The sequence below is a fragment of the Pangasianodon hypophthalmus genome, chromosome 27 (genome assembly GCF_027358585.1).
Source record: "Pangasianodon hypophthalmus isolate fPanHyp1 chromosome 27, fPanHyp1.pri, whole genome shotgun sequence".
In the NCBI taxonomy this organism is placed as follows: domain Eukaryota; kingdom Metazoa; phylum Chordata; class Actinopteri; order Siluriformes; family Pangasiidae; genus Pangasianodon; species Pangasianodon hypophthalmus.
In genome coordinates, this window is record NC_069736.1 from 7660512 (window position 1) to 7676516 (window position 16005).

At 36.5% G+C, this 16005-nt stretch overlaps 1 protein-coding gene across 6 annotated transcripts in view; it reads left to right on the forward strand.

Moving 5' to 3' along the window:
- The window catches only part of sh3glb2b (SH3-domain GRB2-like endophilin B2b), a 37540-nt gene extending 25474 nt beyond the window's left edge, over positions 1 to 12066 (forward strand). Inside the window, exons 6-12 of one of the 6 annotated variants that reach the window (XM_026921868.3) lie at positions 208 to 270; positions 4521 to 4544; positions 4752 to 4841; positions 5765 to 5865; positions 7617 to 7631; positions 8362 to 8590; positions 9677 to 12066. In XM_026921868.3, coding sequence (XP_026777669.1) covers positions 208 to 270; positions 4521 to 4544; positions 4752 to 4841; positions 5765 to 5865; positions 7617 to 7631; positions 8362 to 8590; positions 9677 to 9784 — 630 coding nt within the window. In that variant the 3' untranslated portion in view covers positions 9785 to 12066. The remainder of the gene's footprint in view (positions 1 to 207; positions 271 to 4520; positions 4545 to 4751; positions 4842 to 5764; positions 5866 to 7616; positions 7632 to 8361; positions 8591 to 9676) is intronic. The other 5 variants (XM_053230467.1, XM_026921871.3, XM_034300610.2 and 2 more) reach the window with 5 other exon arrangements.
- Positions 12067 to 16005: the final 3939 nt, after the last annotated feature.

Genomic DNA, 16005 nt, shown 5'->3' on the forward strand with positions numbered 1-16005 from the left:
GCGATATTAACAAGTCTGTGTCTGGGGCTGTTTGCTTTTTGGAAATGACAAAGGATTACCGTTTGACTCTGCATCTCATGTTTTGCTTTGCTGCTTGCTTGCTTTTGTTTGTGTTTCCTTAGTTTTAACTAAGTGTGCTGTGTGCTGAGGCAGTTTATCTGGATGCATGATTCTGTGTAAAATTCTGTTTCCCCCCTTCACTTTTAGGCTGCACCTGATTTTCAGGAGACTAGGCCCCGCAATTATGTTCTGTCTGCCAGTGCATCTGCGGTAAGAGTGCTGCAGAAAATATTGGTCTCTTTCTCTTCCTGTCCCTCTCCCTCTCCAGAAATTAAGCCCCAATCCCAAACAAAAAGCACAGTGTCTGGTTTACATGAAAAATGCTTGCCAACACTCCTACATACTGATGTAAAGATCTAGATTTTTTGATGCTCAGACAGTCCATCATGCCCACATACATATTTTGTTAGACTGTGTATTGTCTTAGGAAGATTAATTGTTTGCTATCCAAACTGCCTTTCAAGCAAATTGCTGGGATTTTAGCCGTAACGTTTACAAAAAACTATAAATATCAAAGGACAGTGTGGGAATATGGAGTGAGGAAGGCATGTGTGCGTGGGTGGGTTCCTCTTTTTAATGTGTCTTCTTTTACTTTTGTCCATCCTCCCAGTTGTGGTCCTTTCACTGACCTTTGTGTGCGCCGTTCATTTGACTGGCCAGTTTGTATGGGGCTTGGAATTTTCCTTTTGGTGAATTAATTTTAAATTTGCATCTTTACCTGTGTTTTTTCTTTTGTTTTGAACTTGCTAGAGGTAAGAGTTCAGATTTCAAAAGATCTGAACCCTAAGATGTCAGATAAAAAAAAATTCAGAACGCTAAATACAACCCAAAAAAAAATAAATAAAAATAATTCTAATCTTGGAAATACAGATTTTATGTAAATTAGCTCAAAGGTGAATCCCCAGGATTTCCAGGGAAAAGAAGATGCTTTCAGAGTTGTCGAACTCAGGCCCTGAAGTGGAGTGGAATTAAGTAATTAAAAAATATATATATAAATAAATAAAAAAAAAAAGGAAGATGAACCAGCAAGTTAGCATTTGCGCAGCCTAACTAGCTAGAACATTACCTAAATAGTTACACTAGGCATGTACTAAGTATGCTTAACATCACCATAGAAACTAACTATTCAAGTAGAATATAAAAAGTTTAGATGCACTTACCTCATTCCAGTCCATCCTTCTTTTTTTCCCTCTGCTCCACAGCCATTCCCTTCACCCTGTGTTCATGGCGTGACCGTGGCAGACATCTATGATTGTGGCTAAATTCAACCTCTCTGAAAGCATCTACTTTTCCCTGGGAATCTCAGGATGATCTCAGGATGATCTTTGACCTAATTTATATATATATATATATATATATATATATATATATATATATATATATATATATATATATATATATATATATATTATTTTAATTTTTGGGATTTGTAGAGTTTAGGGTTCCAAATTTTTAAAATCTGAAGTCTTACCTCTAGCAATTTCAAAGCAAAGGGAAAAAATGTAATTTTATTCAGTGTGATGTGTATAGACTTCAAATATACAAAACTCATATTCAGATGCATTTGTCAGATTCTGAGCTCCATAGTTTGTAGGTCTCACTTTGAAAGCAAAGTGATTTATTTATTTATTTATTTTTTAAAGTTGACAGTATAAACCTCTGAACAAAGTTCTGACCATTTCTTCTCCCTAGATTATTCACACTTGGCTACAGTTGCATTTCATTTACAATTCTGAACGTGTATGATCATTGATATGCTGTATGTTTTGCCTTTGCTTTCTTATTGCTGTGTTAAGTGTAATGATTTGAGTGTTTGAAATTTTTTTGTGTGATGTAAATGGTAGTACATAGTTTTTCATGGTGCACTGAAGGTCCATATAGATCAAAACTTTTTGTCAGTGTCTTCAAGGGCTGTTTAATGTGGTCTGATAAACTCTCCGAATAGCTTTTTTGTGTGTGTGGTGTGTGTGTGTGTGTGTGTGTATGTTTGACATAGATAGTTGTTTCTATATGCCTTGTCTAGTCACTTGTTTGTTTTGTGGGTTTGTTTTAGGCCTTGAATTCCAAGCCATTGCATCAAGCAGCATAGAGGCTTGATATACAATGGGTTTAAGTTTTCTTAAGTATAAGAATCCTGGCTTGCTAATATGTGAACTAGTGATGTGTTTGTGATCACAGCAAGCTGTGATGGGGTGGTGTAATGGAGTAGTCATGAGTTTAAGTGTGCTCTCGTTATGTAATAAATTAGTAAAATACTGCTTTTTCCTCGCCTGACACAAAATTGCCTCTCCAGCATTATCATCTTTATTGATGAACATACTATTGTTACTTGTACACTGTTCTAATATTTATAAAGTACACCACTTGGATTTTACAGTGCCAATTTGGCAGACCCTATAAAGCGATAAAGTGAACAGGAAGCCATTTAGTAGTTAATTTGGCTTGGCTTTATCTGTGTGATGGAGGCAGATGAAAGATTCAGTGATAAAAGATGCTAAAAGAAGAAAAGGCTGTTTGTTAACTATCTCTTTTTCTGATATTGAGTGTTTATTGACATAGGCTGTAACTTCAGCTGCCTGTATTCCCATTTCAGCATTAGTCTTCTGGATAAAAATGTACCACACTGTCATGCTGGAAGCACATATGGAAAACATTTGGTGTGGATTGAATGGCTGGATGTTAAGCTTCACATCTGGTGTAAATTTGGGATAGTATTTTTGAACACTTTAACTTCATCTACACTGCAAAAGAAGAAGCTTGATTAAATTGATTTTAAACTGATTTAATTTATTCCCTGGTTTTCCTCTGCTGGATCGAACACGTCCTTGTCAGCTGCCCCGGCATTACAGCAATGTGTCATCTGCATATAGACAAAATTGAATGTAGCAAATCTAATGCTGTATTTTTTAAATGTTTAGCATATAATTGATCTTATATAAGTGACTTCATCTGGATTACAGTGTTCTGGTCCTCGAGTCTACAGTCCTGTTGTCTTGATGCTTTGATATCTAACAAAATTTACTAGCACAAATAAAGTATTTCGTCAGTCCTTAAGATGATGTGCTGAATACAGTACTGGAACGCAGCCTCTCTCAGCTGGCCTGGAAGATGGTGCGATTTACACACAAACCACACTATATGGCCAGGGTTATACTTGCTTTTAGCTGTATGCATGTGAAAGATGTCTGCCAGGCATATTCTGCGTTTATTCACTGCGACAATTCAGTGCACGTTAACGCAGTACCAACATTAACGTAAAAATACCAACATAAACAATGGGGACAGTATGTGAAGCAACATGATGGTGCTTCAGTTTCTGTCATCCATAGGAAAGGAATACGCTGCTGTCACAAAGTTGTTGGTTTAATGGTCTGATAAAGTATCTATGTTGGCGCCACTGCCATTGCTTCTGCTAATTTCTCAATGTGTACACATCATCATAGCCTCATCAACTCTGGCCATCTTTACTGCTTAACTTGTGCAAAACAAAGTGAAGTGGTCAGAGAACAGAGAGGTATGTTTGCGCTCTGGTCTGAACCCTAGTGAACAGCGCTTGTAACATTCCAGATGTAGGAAAGGTACACAGGCAAGTATGCGAACACTGGCACTTGTGTAGCTGCTGTGTCCAGGAGTGACTTTTGAGTGGCAGGAGCCTCTTTGCTTGAACCATTTTTGAACCACTACAATCGCTCCAACCAAAAAAAAAAAATAAATAATCAAGGCTGCATTAACACAAAACATTAGCTACTATAAAATCACGATAACATGGAATTATAGCCAGTTTATATCAACTATACAGCATCTCTCATACATTGTGTCTGATTGTCTTTTTTCTGTCAGTACCAATTATTAATAATTATAATTATTCAAAAGTCCATTACATGTTTATTGCAAATATGATTATTACAAACTCTAGATTCATTAAATTGTAAGGGCATCTCCTGCGCACGGCCGGGTTCTGACTTGGCCATTCAAAAACATTGATCTTCTTTTGGTTAAGCCATTCCTTTGTTGATTTGGATGTATGCTTTGGGTCATTGTCATGCTGAAAGGTGAAATTCCTTTTCTTCTTTAGCTTCTTAGCAGACACCTGTAGGTTTTGCATTAAAATTGACTGGTATTTGTAGCTATTCATGATACCCTCCACCTTGATAAAGCCCCAGTTCTGGCTGAAGAAAAGCAGCCCTAAAGCATACAATCGAAGCGTACGTTTCACCTGGGGCCCTGGGCTACAGCCCAGGTTAGCCCGTGTATAAGTCCGGCCCTGGCCACATCCACACATAACCCTGGTCTGTGAATGGAAGAGGCAGGTTTCATGTGTGAACATTAGTGAACAGGTTCTCATTGCACCGCTGGTGATTTAGTAATTTAAACTTGCGAGTCTTTCTAAGTTCATGTCATCACTGCATGAGTAAATAGCTAATGCCTCCTCTCTTGTCTGTTGTGCTGCATGAAATCAGCTGTGGAGTGAAGAGGTGGACAAAGTAAGTATACACTCATTAAAAACAGGGGTTATTGAAATTGCTTTGACAGCATTCAGATTTGTACTGACATCCAGATAACCCCCTCCGAATTTGGTTAATATAGAGATTTTTGTTTGAATGTACATGCTGTTTTATTGTAGGCTACCTGCTTTATATAACTGGACGTGTGTGTGTGTGTGTGTGTGTGTGTGTGTGTGTTTGTGTTAGGCAGAGCAGGAACTGCGTGTGGCTCAGACTGAGTTTGACAGACAAGCTGAAGTGACCCGTCTCCTCCTAGAAGGCATCAGCAGTACACACGTGAGTCAGAGATTATCACACGTATCTCTATGGTTCCACGGTAACACAAACATTGGAGATAAGATGATGATAAAAGCTGCTCCAGTCTCTGTTTTGTCATGGATTTTTTTTTCCCCACCCATATTTTCCCCACTACAACAGGTGGTTTTACATAGGTTATGACACAGCGTCTTAGAAGCAGAAATGTTCACTATTCTGTTCCTAATTTAATTATTCCTGATATGTTGTTTTGTCAGTAACTTTATGCTAAATGAATATATAACAGTACATTACTATGTAATATATTGACCTGTATTCCAATCAAGAATGATTGATTACCAGACCATTTTAAATTCTTCGTATTAAATATACTGTATATTGATGATGATACATGTATTTTAAGGGTAATTTGCAAGCATATATTTTGGATATTTCATCTCGTAGTTTATATGGGTAGATACTGTATATTGACAAGATAATCTATAACAGATGTATAAAAGATGTATTAAAGATAGGCTGTACATTGCAATGGATATGAGATGCAGGATTGTAATGTAATCATATGTACAGGCCAGGGTACAAGCTGCATTGCTTTCATCCAGGTTTACAGCATTCATCCAGGTTTAGCCATTTCGAAAGCAAAACTGGAACTATGAAATTTAATTTAACATGCATTGTTTGTAGTGTAGCTCCTGAGATTAGATGACATTTACGTATACAGCCTTCCATTCCTTTTTATTTCTTTACTGCCGAAATGTTGGGCAGACATCTCCCAAACTGCTTTGTGTAATTAACAGTGATTGCGACTGATTTTTGAATTTTTTTTTCCTGACTTCCTTTATTGTGTTATTAGCAGCTATTGTTTGTGCTGGTTAAGTTAATCAGGCATAAGTTAAGAGCCATCAAGAATGACGTGTCAAATTCACTTATCTCTCTTTGAGCAGGTAAATCATTTGCGTTGCCTGCATGAATTTGTGGAGGCCCAGGCAGCTTACTATGCCCAGTGTCACAAGCACATGCAGGATCTTCAGAAAGAGCTCAGTAGGTGAGTGCCAGCATAAGTGCCAACAGCTGAATACCTTAACTTCAGAATGAAGAGCAAGGATGTTATCTGCACTGGACTCTTCTTGCTATGTATGAATATGCACATATACTGTAGCCAAAGGATAACAAAAACAGTTATACAAGCCATATTTGGAAGTGAAAATCAACAAAAGAAGCTTTGTCCTGACCCTCGTAATCACCAGGTCTGATCTAAAGAAGGATGTATGTGAACAGATATGTCAGGAAGATTGTGCAGATTTAAAGCTACGGGAATGCGATTTTGCAGATGTAGGTATACCGGGAATCAGATTTTGCAGATGTTAGGTATACGGGAATCAGATTTTGCAGATGTAGGGGTACGGGAATATTACAACCGTGAGGATCTGAAAGCTGTTTAGAGGATATGAAAAATGTTTGAGACATGCAAAAGCAATATATAAAAGTCTGGACCATGTTATTCAGAAAAGGGAAAAGGGAAACTTTTACAATGACATCATTTGGTTGTCTTGAACACGTTATATCTGAACATATATTTGATCATTTGTTGTCTGGGACGATGAACATTTGTGAACTTTAATTTTGTCCTAAGGGTATGCAAAAGTTTGTACAGACATCACTTAGGCTAAATATTATGCCTGGAATTCTGTGGTGATTAAAGAGAGCTAGATGCAGTAGTGTTAGAGCACAAGTAGTGATGGAGCTAGGCTGAGCAGTGGAAAAGCACAACTGTTCAGCTCATATCCAGAACTCTGCAGCTAGGGTTCTCACTTTTTCTAAGAAATCCTCTCATATTACTCCCATCCTACACAGACTTCATTGGCTACCCATTCGCTTCTGTATTCAATACAAGATTCTCCTTATCACCTTCAAAGCACTTCATAGTCTCGCCCCCCCCCCCCCCCCCCCCCCATACATTTCTGATCTCATTCATACTTACTCCCCAATTCGCACATTACGCTCTTCTGATACTGGTCTACTGTTAATTCCACACCACAGGTTAGCATCGTTTGGTGGACGAGCGTTTTGTATCTCTGCCCCCACACTCTGGAATTCTCTTTCCAAAAACATACGTGATCTTTCTTCATGACAGGATTTCAAAACCCACCTTAAAACACATCTTTTTCTTTCTTGTTTTTCTGATCTCTGACTGTATGATCTGACTCATGCCGTGGATTTCTTGTTTATTTACTTTGTTCTTTGTCTGCTGTCATGTTTATCTATTTTCATATTGTAAAGTGACCTTGAGTTTGCAGAAAGGCACTATATAAAATAAACTTATTAAATATAATAATAAACTTATTATTATTATTATTATTATTATTATTATTATTAGTAATGTGTACCACCCGGTAACTACTCAGTGGAATCCAAATAGTACTTCCTAGGCTTTTCTGTGTGAGTTTTGTAGATTACAATAAGTTAAGACATGTCAAGCCACCAGCTTTTTACATTTTTTTGCTCTTGAATGGACTTCTGTAGCGAGAATGCACAACGGTTGATTGACTGACTCAAGTAAAAATAAACTGTTTAATAGTTTACTTCCTTCCCCTCTGCTATGCCTAGATTTCCTTATATGTGACATCCTTAAGTGAGGGATTATCCATTTCTGTTGAACAAACTGTGGTATAATTAACACCATATGTCTAGTGACCTGGGAAAGTTATTTATAAAATGGGATAATTTTAAAATGGGAATATGGCTGTGCTCTGACTGAAATGATTTCCCCTCTCTCTCTTCCGTTTGGGCTTTCAGTGCAAATGGGGATACGTAAGTAATTTCCTTTCTCAAACATGCAGCACCAGAATAATTCTTGACAAATGTGCTTCTATCACTGTATTTCTAAAAATACACTCCTGTATAAAGCTGTAAAGTGTAAATAAATGAATGAATGGTAGTTCTCAGTATTTATGCTTTGTTAATTTCATTTGCCATGCCATGGCTTGAAAAGCATGACCAACATCACTAGAGATGCATCAATAAATATTTTCAGATATCTTTTTTTTTTTTTTTTAGGTACTTTCCAAACCTGATGCTGATACTAAAATGAGTAACCTCCTTAGTATTAAGCAATAGTGGGACATTTTATTTAGCTCTATTCATGTTGGTTGCTGCTGAATGTTGCTTGCAATGACATGTTCATGCTGAGATTTCTGTTTAAGATGTTTTAAACGATATGTTTAGCGATAGGCCGAGCTGAACATCCAGAGCAGTGAGGATGGTCATTAAAAATGAGCGCGAGGTGACCACTGATACTGCTTTGCACGCTCAGGTCGGCCGCCCTCACTCTCTATTAAAGATAATATTTAAGCGGCGTAAGACGTTTTGATCAGTTTTTACTCTGTCTGCTCTGCTCAAAACTGTGTGGTACCCATTCACAGACATTTTTTTGCTTTGCTAATAAAGTTCATTGCCATATTACTCAAAACCTCTTGGCACGTAGCTTGCTTGTCGAGCCACATGCTCCTATAATAATTGCAATTCTGCTTTTCTTGTGTAGGTTTCCCAATGCCTTTGCTGCTAACCCCTCCGCATCAGCGATTTCCACTTCCTCTACTCTGTCCAGTGCTGCTGTGCCTGGGGTCTCCCCTCCTGCTGCCTCTTCCAGCTCTCTGGACACACTGAAAATTGAGGAGGTGAAGCCTCCAGCCACTGGCACACGCAAGGCCAAAGTGCTGTATGACTACGACGCTGCAGACACAAGCGAACTCTCGCTGCTAGCTGACGAGGTGGGCTGAGTGTGTGTAGCCTGTGTATGTGTGTCGTAAGCCCAAAATGTGCAGATGTAACCAATAGGATTTAAAAGAAACTATCTCACGGCTGTGGTTCTCACTTGCATAGCAAATTTCACCCAAATTGCCCACAAAATTTGCGCAGGCTAGGCTGTACTTCTCAGCATAACGTTGACGCAAACAAGGCGGAGAAATCAGCATACATACGCACAATCACATGCACATTCCACACTTGGAACATAGATGCTTCAGATAAAGCAGATGGCTTTCAAAAAAACATAACCAACACATTGAGTACAGCTTTATCAAATCTCGTCAAGCCTCATTGTTTACTGATTAAAAAGTCTGTTATCTTTTCAAATTTCATATTGCCGTAGATGGTCCCACATGGATACTCTAAAGATTTGCACTTCCCAAAAACCATTTATGACCAAGTCTCATCTGGATACTGTAGATTTGTAGATACAGAACTGCTGCTATAATCATATAATATAAGACTTATAAAATAAGACTTTCCTGTGCTCATCCCAGGGCGCTATACTGAACATCCTTTCAACACACTTGGTACTGTTTGACTCAATAGTATAGCGTTGTAGAAGAGTAATGATTTCTAATCTTACTGTCTGGTGTCACGTAGAAGAGGATGGCTTCCCATTTGTCTCTTAAGGTTTTCTTTCTCATGCTGTCTCAGTGAGATTTTCGTAGCCAGTCTCACCTATGGTTTGCTCTTTATTCCTCTGCCAGTAGGTGGTTGAAGCATTATGTTTTCAGGTTGTCTGTACATCTGTCCGATTCTCGTTCGTGCGATGTCTCAAGAACGTGTGGTTAAGTTTGTAAGATTTATGTGGAATTATTTTTGTAACCAGAAGATGAAGTGATTGGATTTTGGAATTGATCCAAACAGGGTCTAGGTCACGTCCTTTCTATTTAAAGTATGTTTTACAGATCTTTCCGGGATCAAAACAATAGCTTTGTTTCTTTTTCTGTCTCTGTTTATTAATTATTTGAATAACTTTGCAATGACTGTTATGGAAAGAGTGGGTTGATATGTGACTGTGACTGTCCCATGCTCTGTCTCTTCAGCTCATTACAGTCTACACAGTCCCAGGCATGGATCCAGACTGGCTCATCGGAGAGCGGGGGAATCAGAAAGGCAAGGTGCCGGTTACGTACCTGGAGTTGCTAAGTTAAATGCTCAAACACAAACACAAACACCCATGCACAGACAGGTATTTGCACATGGGAAGATGGGAAGATGCAAAGGTACCCTTACAGACACCGTTTCAATGTATTCCTGTATTCCCCAATGTATTGTTGGGGTCAAAATTAGTTTGTGGGAACGTAATGGAAAATTTGCATGAGCAAAACTATTCAAACAGACCTGAACACTCTGGGACTTCATATATTTTGTGTTAGCTAGGTTCAGCTCATTCATTCCTAACCCATACATTTAAAAAGGCCTAAGAAGTCAGCTTACTGTGAGGCATTTCATAAGGATATGTTTAAAGATCTCAGCTTCCAAGACACTGCAAAAATATAGATGTAGAACGTAAATATGATGCAGAAACATCCTGCTTCTGGTCTGCGTCATGTGACACCTGTGTCTTTGTGCATCCCCTATGCACATCAGAGATATTCCTGTGATTATTATCGACACTGCAGGTTTTCTGTTTCAAAAATTGAAAAAATGTTAAGTATTTGAATCGCAGTTTGATTATCAAAGAGTGCTAAATACCATCAGAGTTCAAAAACTAACTAGGAATCAAGGAACTCTACATGTAGAAATGGAAAAGGTAATAGAAAAAAATTGAAATATTAGATTTTCTAATTGCCTTGTCTTTCCTTTTAAATTAATTTACCAACTAGCTTGTTTTTCTTTACCTCTGTTTGCCACCGCGGTTTAGTTACAGTTTAGTCAAATCAGAATAAGAGACATATTATTATATGGTAGTTATATAGTGGATCACCCTTCATGTCAATCCATTATAAATATTTATTAAAGGAATAAAACACTATGGAGCCTGGGTAAAATGTAAAATGAAAATAATCAACCACCTCAAAGCTGATTATTTTCCTCTAAATGCATGCCTGAAGTACAGCTCTTATACCACTGCAATTTGCCAACTATTACAGTTTTTCCTTATTTAAGTACGATATTTATATTTCTAATCAGTTTAGAGCTACCTTTAAGTCCACAAAACACACTAGATCAGATATAAACAGTCGCTCCCCCCTTTTACTTGAAATTAATAAGACAGAAAAAGTGCAGCTTGTTACTGAGAAACCGCAGTGCAACGTCCTTCACTTTATCCGCTTTACCTCTGTCTGTTACTGGCACTGGAGACTCCTTCTGTAAATGTTAAATAAACATCTCCTTACTGTTTTTGTTTGTTAAATAACGTTTTTTTTTTATCTGTTTATAATTAGATTATGTGGCTAATTTGGCATAAAGGAATTAATTGTTGTGACTAATCAAATTTGAGAATTCAACAATGCTATGGTTTAATATTGCTTCCACCACAAACCTCCCAACAAGCAATATGACACTGGGCATCGTTCTACTTTTTCCTCCATTGTTCTTTTCCCTTTGAGAATTTAGGGAGAGTGTACTCACTTGAAGGGTGAGTCACAAAGGAAAATGATAACAGTTGGAAATTCCCTTCCCATGTACATTCCGTATTACCTTTTCCATTCCTTGATCCATTTACAATTTCCAATTGCTTTTTGCAAAACACATAACCTGGATACATTTCATACTAAATTGGAGAAATCCCACTGATGACAAAATTTAGTGAGAGTATAGACATAATCTGTTCAGAGAAAAATAATTGTCAATCGTATGAGGTCTAAAGGCTAACTCTTCCAATTTGATGTCTAATTTAAACATTCAGTTTAAAATATTCTGCCTGTGTAGCCTTAAAAAAGCATCTGGATTACGAAATATTCCCTTGTGTCCTAAATAACATTTTATGTGTGTGTTATTTTTTTTTAAAACCAATTTTTCTTTCTATCTGCATCTCACCCAGTTAGAAGAAGCTATTTAAAGAACACTAACATTAGCTTATTTACATCATGTTGTGATGAAATTGGTAGTGTTTGTGTGTTTTTGTGTGTTTTTATTTTATTGCCTGAAACTAGGTTGTTTTAAAGTGGCAGGAAAAACTGGTTTAGACCTTGGCTATCTAAGAAGTGTCTTCATTTGAATTCGGTGTGACTGTAACTTTGGCAAGATATGCATTACGTGTGGTTTATGGGACTATAGTTTGTAAATGTTTCTCAGAATGGGTCCAATTATATTTAATGTGATATTTCATTTATGTTCTCCAGTTACTACCCTGTGAACACCATTACTCTCCCATTTTTAGTCTTTCTTTCTTCATCTGTGTAACTGATGCTTGTTTAAAAAGAAAAAAATTAAGCAATGCATACTGAATGACTGAAACTTGAACATAATAAAGAGAGCTTTATTGAAATGCCTTCTGTTCAGAATCCTTTTTTGAGAGCCAAAATTCTGTTTATCATATTAGTCATGCAGTATGCCTCAGATATCCTTGGAGCTGGAGGTGTAGCCACATTGATATGTTCACCCCAGTTAAGCAGAGTGAGTCAGTTAGCCTTTAAACTGTGCTATCAGAATAAATGTGTCTGCACTGTAAATGATGAGTCAATATTGTTATCAGGAAAATCCAATGGACACTTCGGACAATGGTGGCAGTAATATTAAAAATGTGTAATTTTGATAACAACAACCTCCATTTAATTATTATTATTGTTGTTATATTTGATATTATTCTTATATTATATAATAATAGTATTATATAATTATAATATAGTATTATATAAATATTTTATAGCTATATGAGCAAAACAGTAAAATTCCATAGCCTAGTGTATTTGGCATATTGTGTTTGCATTGCAAGCTAAAATGGCCTACCAGAACACTTGAAGTAGTTAAATATATGAAACATATTTTGGTATACTCAATGTTCCAGTAGATTAAAACATGTTTTATAACCAGTATTAATTCTACAAATATAAATAATATATTTAAAATCCCATAACTTAATCGTAAATCAAGAATGGAAGCATAGTAGCCAACTAATCATGTAAACATATACTCTTACTAAAAAATATACTGTCAGATATTAATGTAAGTAGGCCATAATAAAATACAAAACCCAAACATAAAATGCATAACCATATACAGGAATATAGGGGAGAGCGGGGTACAACCGAACACATTTTCGTGAAATAATTTACCAAATATTTAAGTTAGAATAGTCATGTTTTTATACAAGCAACATGTACATCTCTGCTAAAAAATAAAATGAACACTTGAACTTAGTTTCTAGCACCTACTGTTCATGTACAATGCTACTGAAAGTGACTGGATGTGCAATGTTACAATTCAGTTCAATTAGCAATTCAATTTTATTTGTATAGCGCTTTTAACAATGGACATTGTCACAAAGCAGCTTTACAGAAATAAATGGATTCAAAAAAATATATTGTAATTGTAGCCCATGGGTAGGGTTAATTGTAACAAACAGAGTGTTGGGTGTAACACTTGCTATAAAAGCCTGATAAATTAGTTCCAACAAAGTTAATTCAATACAATTCTATGTTGTATAACAAATGTATTTTCTACTCAAACTGCATACTATCTATCTATCTATCTCTCTATCTATCTATCTCTCTATCTATCTATCTATCTATCTATCTATCTATCTATCTATCTATCTAATCATATGTCAAATGATATATGAATACTAACATGAGACTGTGTCAAACATTGACACATTTTTTTTGTTAACAAGGTAGGGCAGCAAATAAAAAAATGTTTTAAAATTTTTTCTCATCTTTTTAACTCTATGCAAACATGGGAAATAAATTACTTGTGCATTGGCAGCAATGTAAAATTGCCTGACCAGTGTTCTTAACAATACAGCGATCAGATCAACACAGTATGACAAACGTAGTGTTTATACCCTTCAGTGCACAGTTTTTCCTCCCATCCCTCACAGAAGACACAAATCTTTACCACACAAGCTTTTTCTTAGTTGGTGTCTCACTATACGAATAAAAAAATTCAAGAAATTGGTTCTTTTGTGAACTCATTGCCTTTCTTTACGAAAGGTGGCTTCGTTTTAACCCCGCATAACAACTAACCCTGCAGTATAGAGGTTGTACTTAACCCTGTCTTGGATGGTCACTTGTTTCAAAACACTGCTATGTTGTAGGCAAGAAGATGGTGATTAATGTAATATAACATTGGATTCTGTAATTTACACACACCACACAGTAACCTGTAAAAAAAACTACTTATATGCCCTGAAATCACGTTTTGACAGATTTCTTAAGAACACAGGTGAATCAATCTGAAACTTGGCTGCAGACTATTGTTTGCAAATATGATAATGGGTTCAGAAGTACAGGCTGCTCGAACTTGTATAATAACATAAAAAAAAACTGTTACATTTTGCCCTGCGTTAGGTTGTTTCCCATGCTCGCCTACATTATGTAGAGCTAAAATCTTGCTAACATTCAATGCTGTTAGTAATCTATCTACTGTATAACTGTGATAACCTAACAGTTTCTGTAATAAATTGCCAGGGGTGAAAAAAATACTAAGAACTCATATATATAATTCAATTCAATTTTATTTGTATGGCTTTTAACAATGGCCATTGTCCCAAAGCAGCTTTACAGAAATATATAAACATACATAATACATAATTGATAGTATAGATAATGTGTCAAATTTTACTCAATTAAAAGTGGAAGTATCCAGCCAAAATTAGAGAAGCGTAATTCATCACTCATCACTCTACGCTGACGCTTGGCATTGTGCATAGTGATCTTAGGCTTGTGTACGTCATCATGGCCATTGAAAACCCTTTTCATGAAGTTCTCAACACACAGTTCTTGTGCTGATGTTGCTCTCAGAGGCAGGTTGGAACTCCGGTGAGTGATGCGACAGAGGATAGGCAATTTTTACACACTATGAGCTTCAGCACTCAGCACTCAGCGGCCCTGCTCTGTCAGTTTGTGTGGCGGAGCTGTTGTTGATCCTATATATTGTTGTTGATCCTAGATGCTTCCATTTCATAGTTGACTAGGGCACATCTAGCAGGATAGATTTTTCCTGAACTTGGCAAAGGTGGCATCCTATGACACTTCCATGTTTAAAGTCACAGAGTTTCAGTACAACCCATTCTACTGCCAGTGTTTGTTTACGGAGTGTTTGTTTGCATGGCTACGTGCTTGATTTTATGCACCTGTTAGCAGTGGGTATGGCAGAAACACTTGATCTCAATCATTAGCACACAGGAAACAGGAAAAACAGGAAATATTGAGTCAACATGTTGATTTTTTTTTTTTTAACTTTCACTCTATTTGAAAAAAAGAGAAAACAAATAAAATAAAAAATTGTACACTCCAAACCAGGTCAACCGGCTGCATTGACAAGAGTGAGATCTTTCCCAAAGTCCTTTAGCACTCAGGAATCTGCGTCCTCAGTCCATAATGAGATAAATCTTCCTGATCTTGTTTTTCCACATATGGTACATTTGGCCATGTAGTATATTTAATGTAATATATTATGAGCAAAAATAGTCTTTTTTTAATAGCCATTATTAAACTAAATCAAATGAAGGGTACAATAAGAAGGGTGCAACCCTAAAACGAAAATGAAACCAATTGCTGTGGCAGTTGAAAAAAAACAAAAACATAAAAGGTTATAAATGCTGCACAGCAACAAAACAACAGATACAGAAACAATGTGTGTGATTGCAGTAGTTGCTGCTGAAGATGAGGTAACCATTTATGAATGAGTCAATTGATTTTTCACATGGATATTGTTGTAATTATTGTCTCTTAAAGGGAAATTCCTGCCTTGTGAAATTCAAAGCCAAAGTGTTGTAATCACTTTTACTGTGACTAAAGGAGTGGTCATGCTTTGTAAAACAAGGAAAGATGGACTTGAGTAATAAACATAATGCCTTTTTTTTTATAGTGCCAATAAAAAAAAAAAGAGAAAGCAGATGAATTTGGTTACACAGACACAAGAACAAAAACATGTGCACATTCACAGAAACGTCATAAATCAAAGAAGGCTTCAGAAATGATGAAAGTAAATGTTTCTACATACGAAAAATACTATAATGAGCAGTAAACAGTAATAAACTAAACAATGTCAATATTTGGTGTGACAACACTTTTTTTTTTTTTTTTTAAATAGTACTCGCAGGTACACTTAGAAGGAAATTAGCTAGTAAGTTTTACTCAGCATCTTGGAGAGTCTGGAGACTCTGACTCTCGCACTTGCTTCTTTTTTTTTTTGTCTGACAAGTGACCTGTTACATAATATGCTGCTTTTGTTACTGACATCCAAGCCTTTTTCTGCATCATTT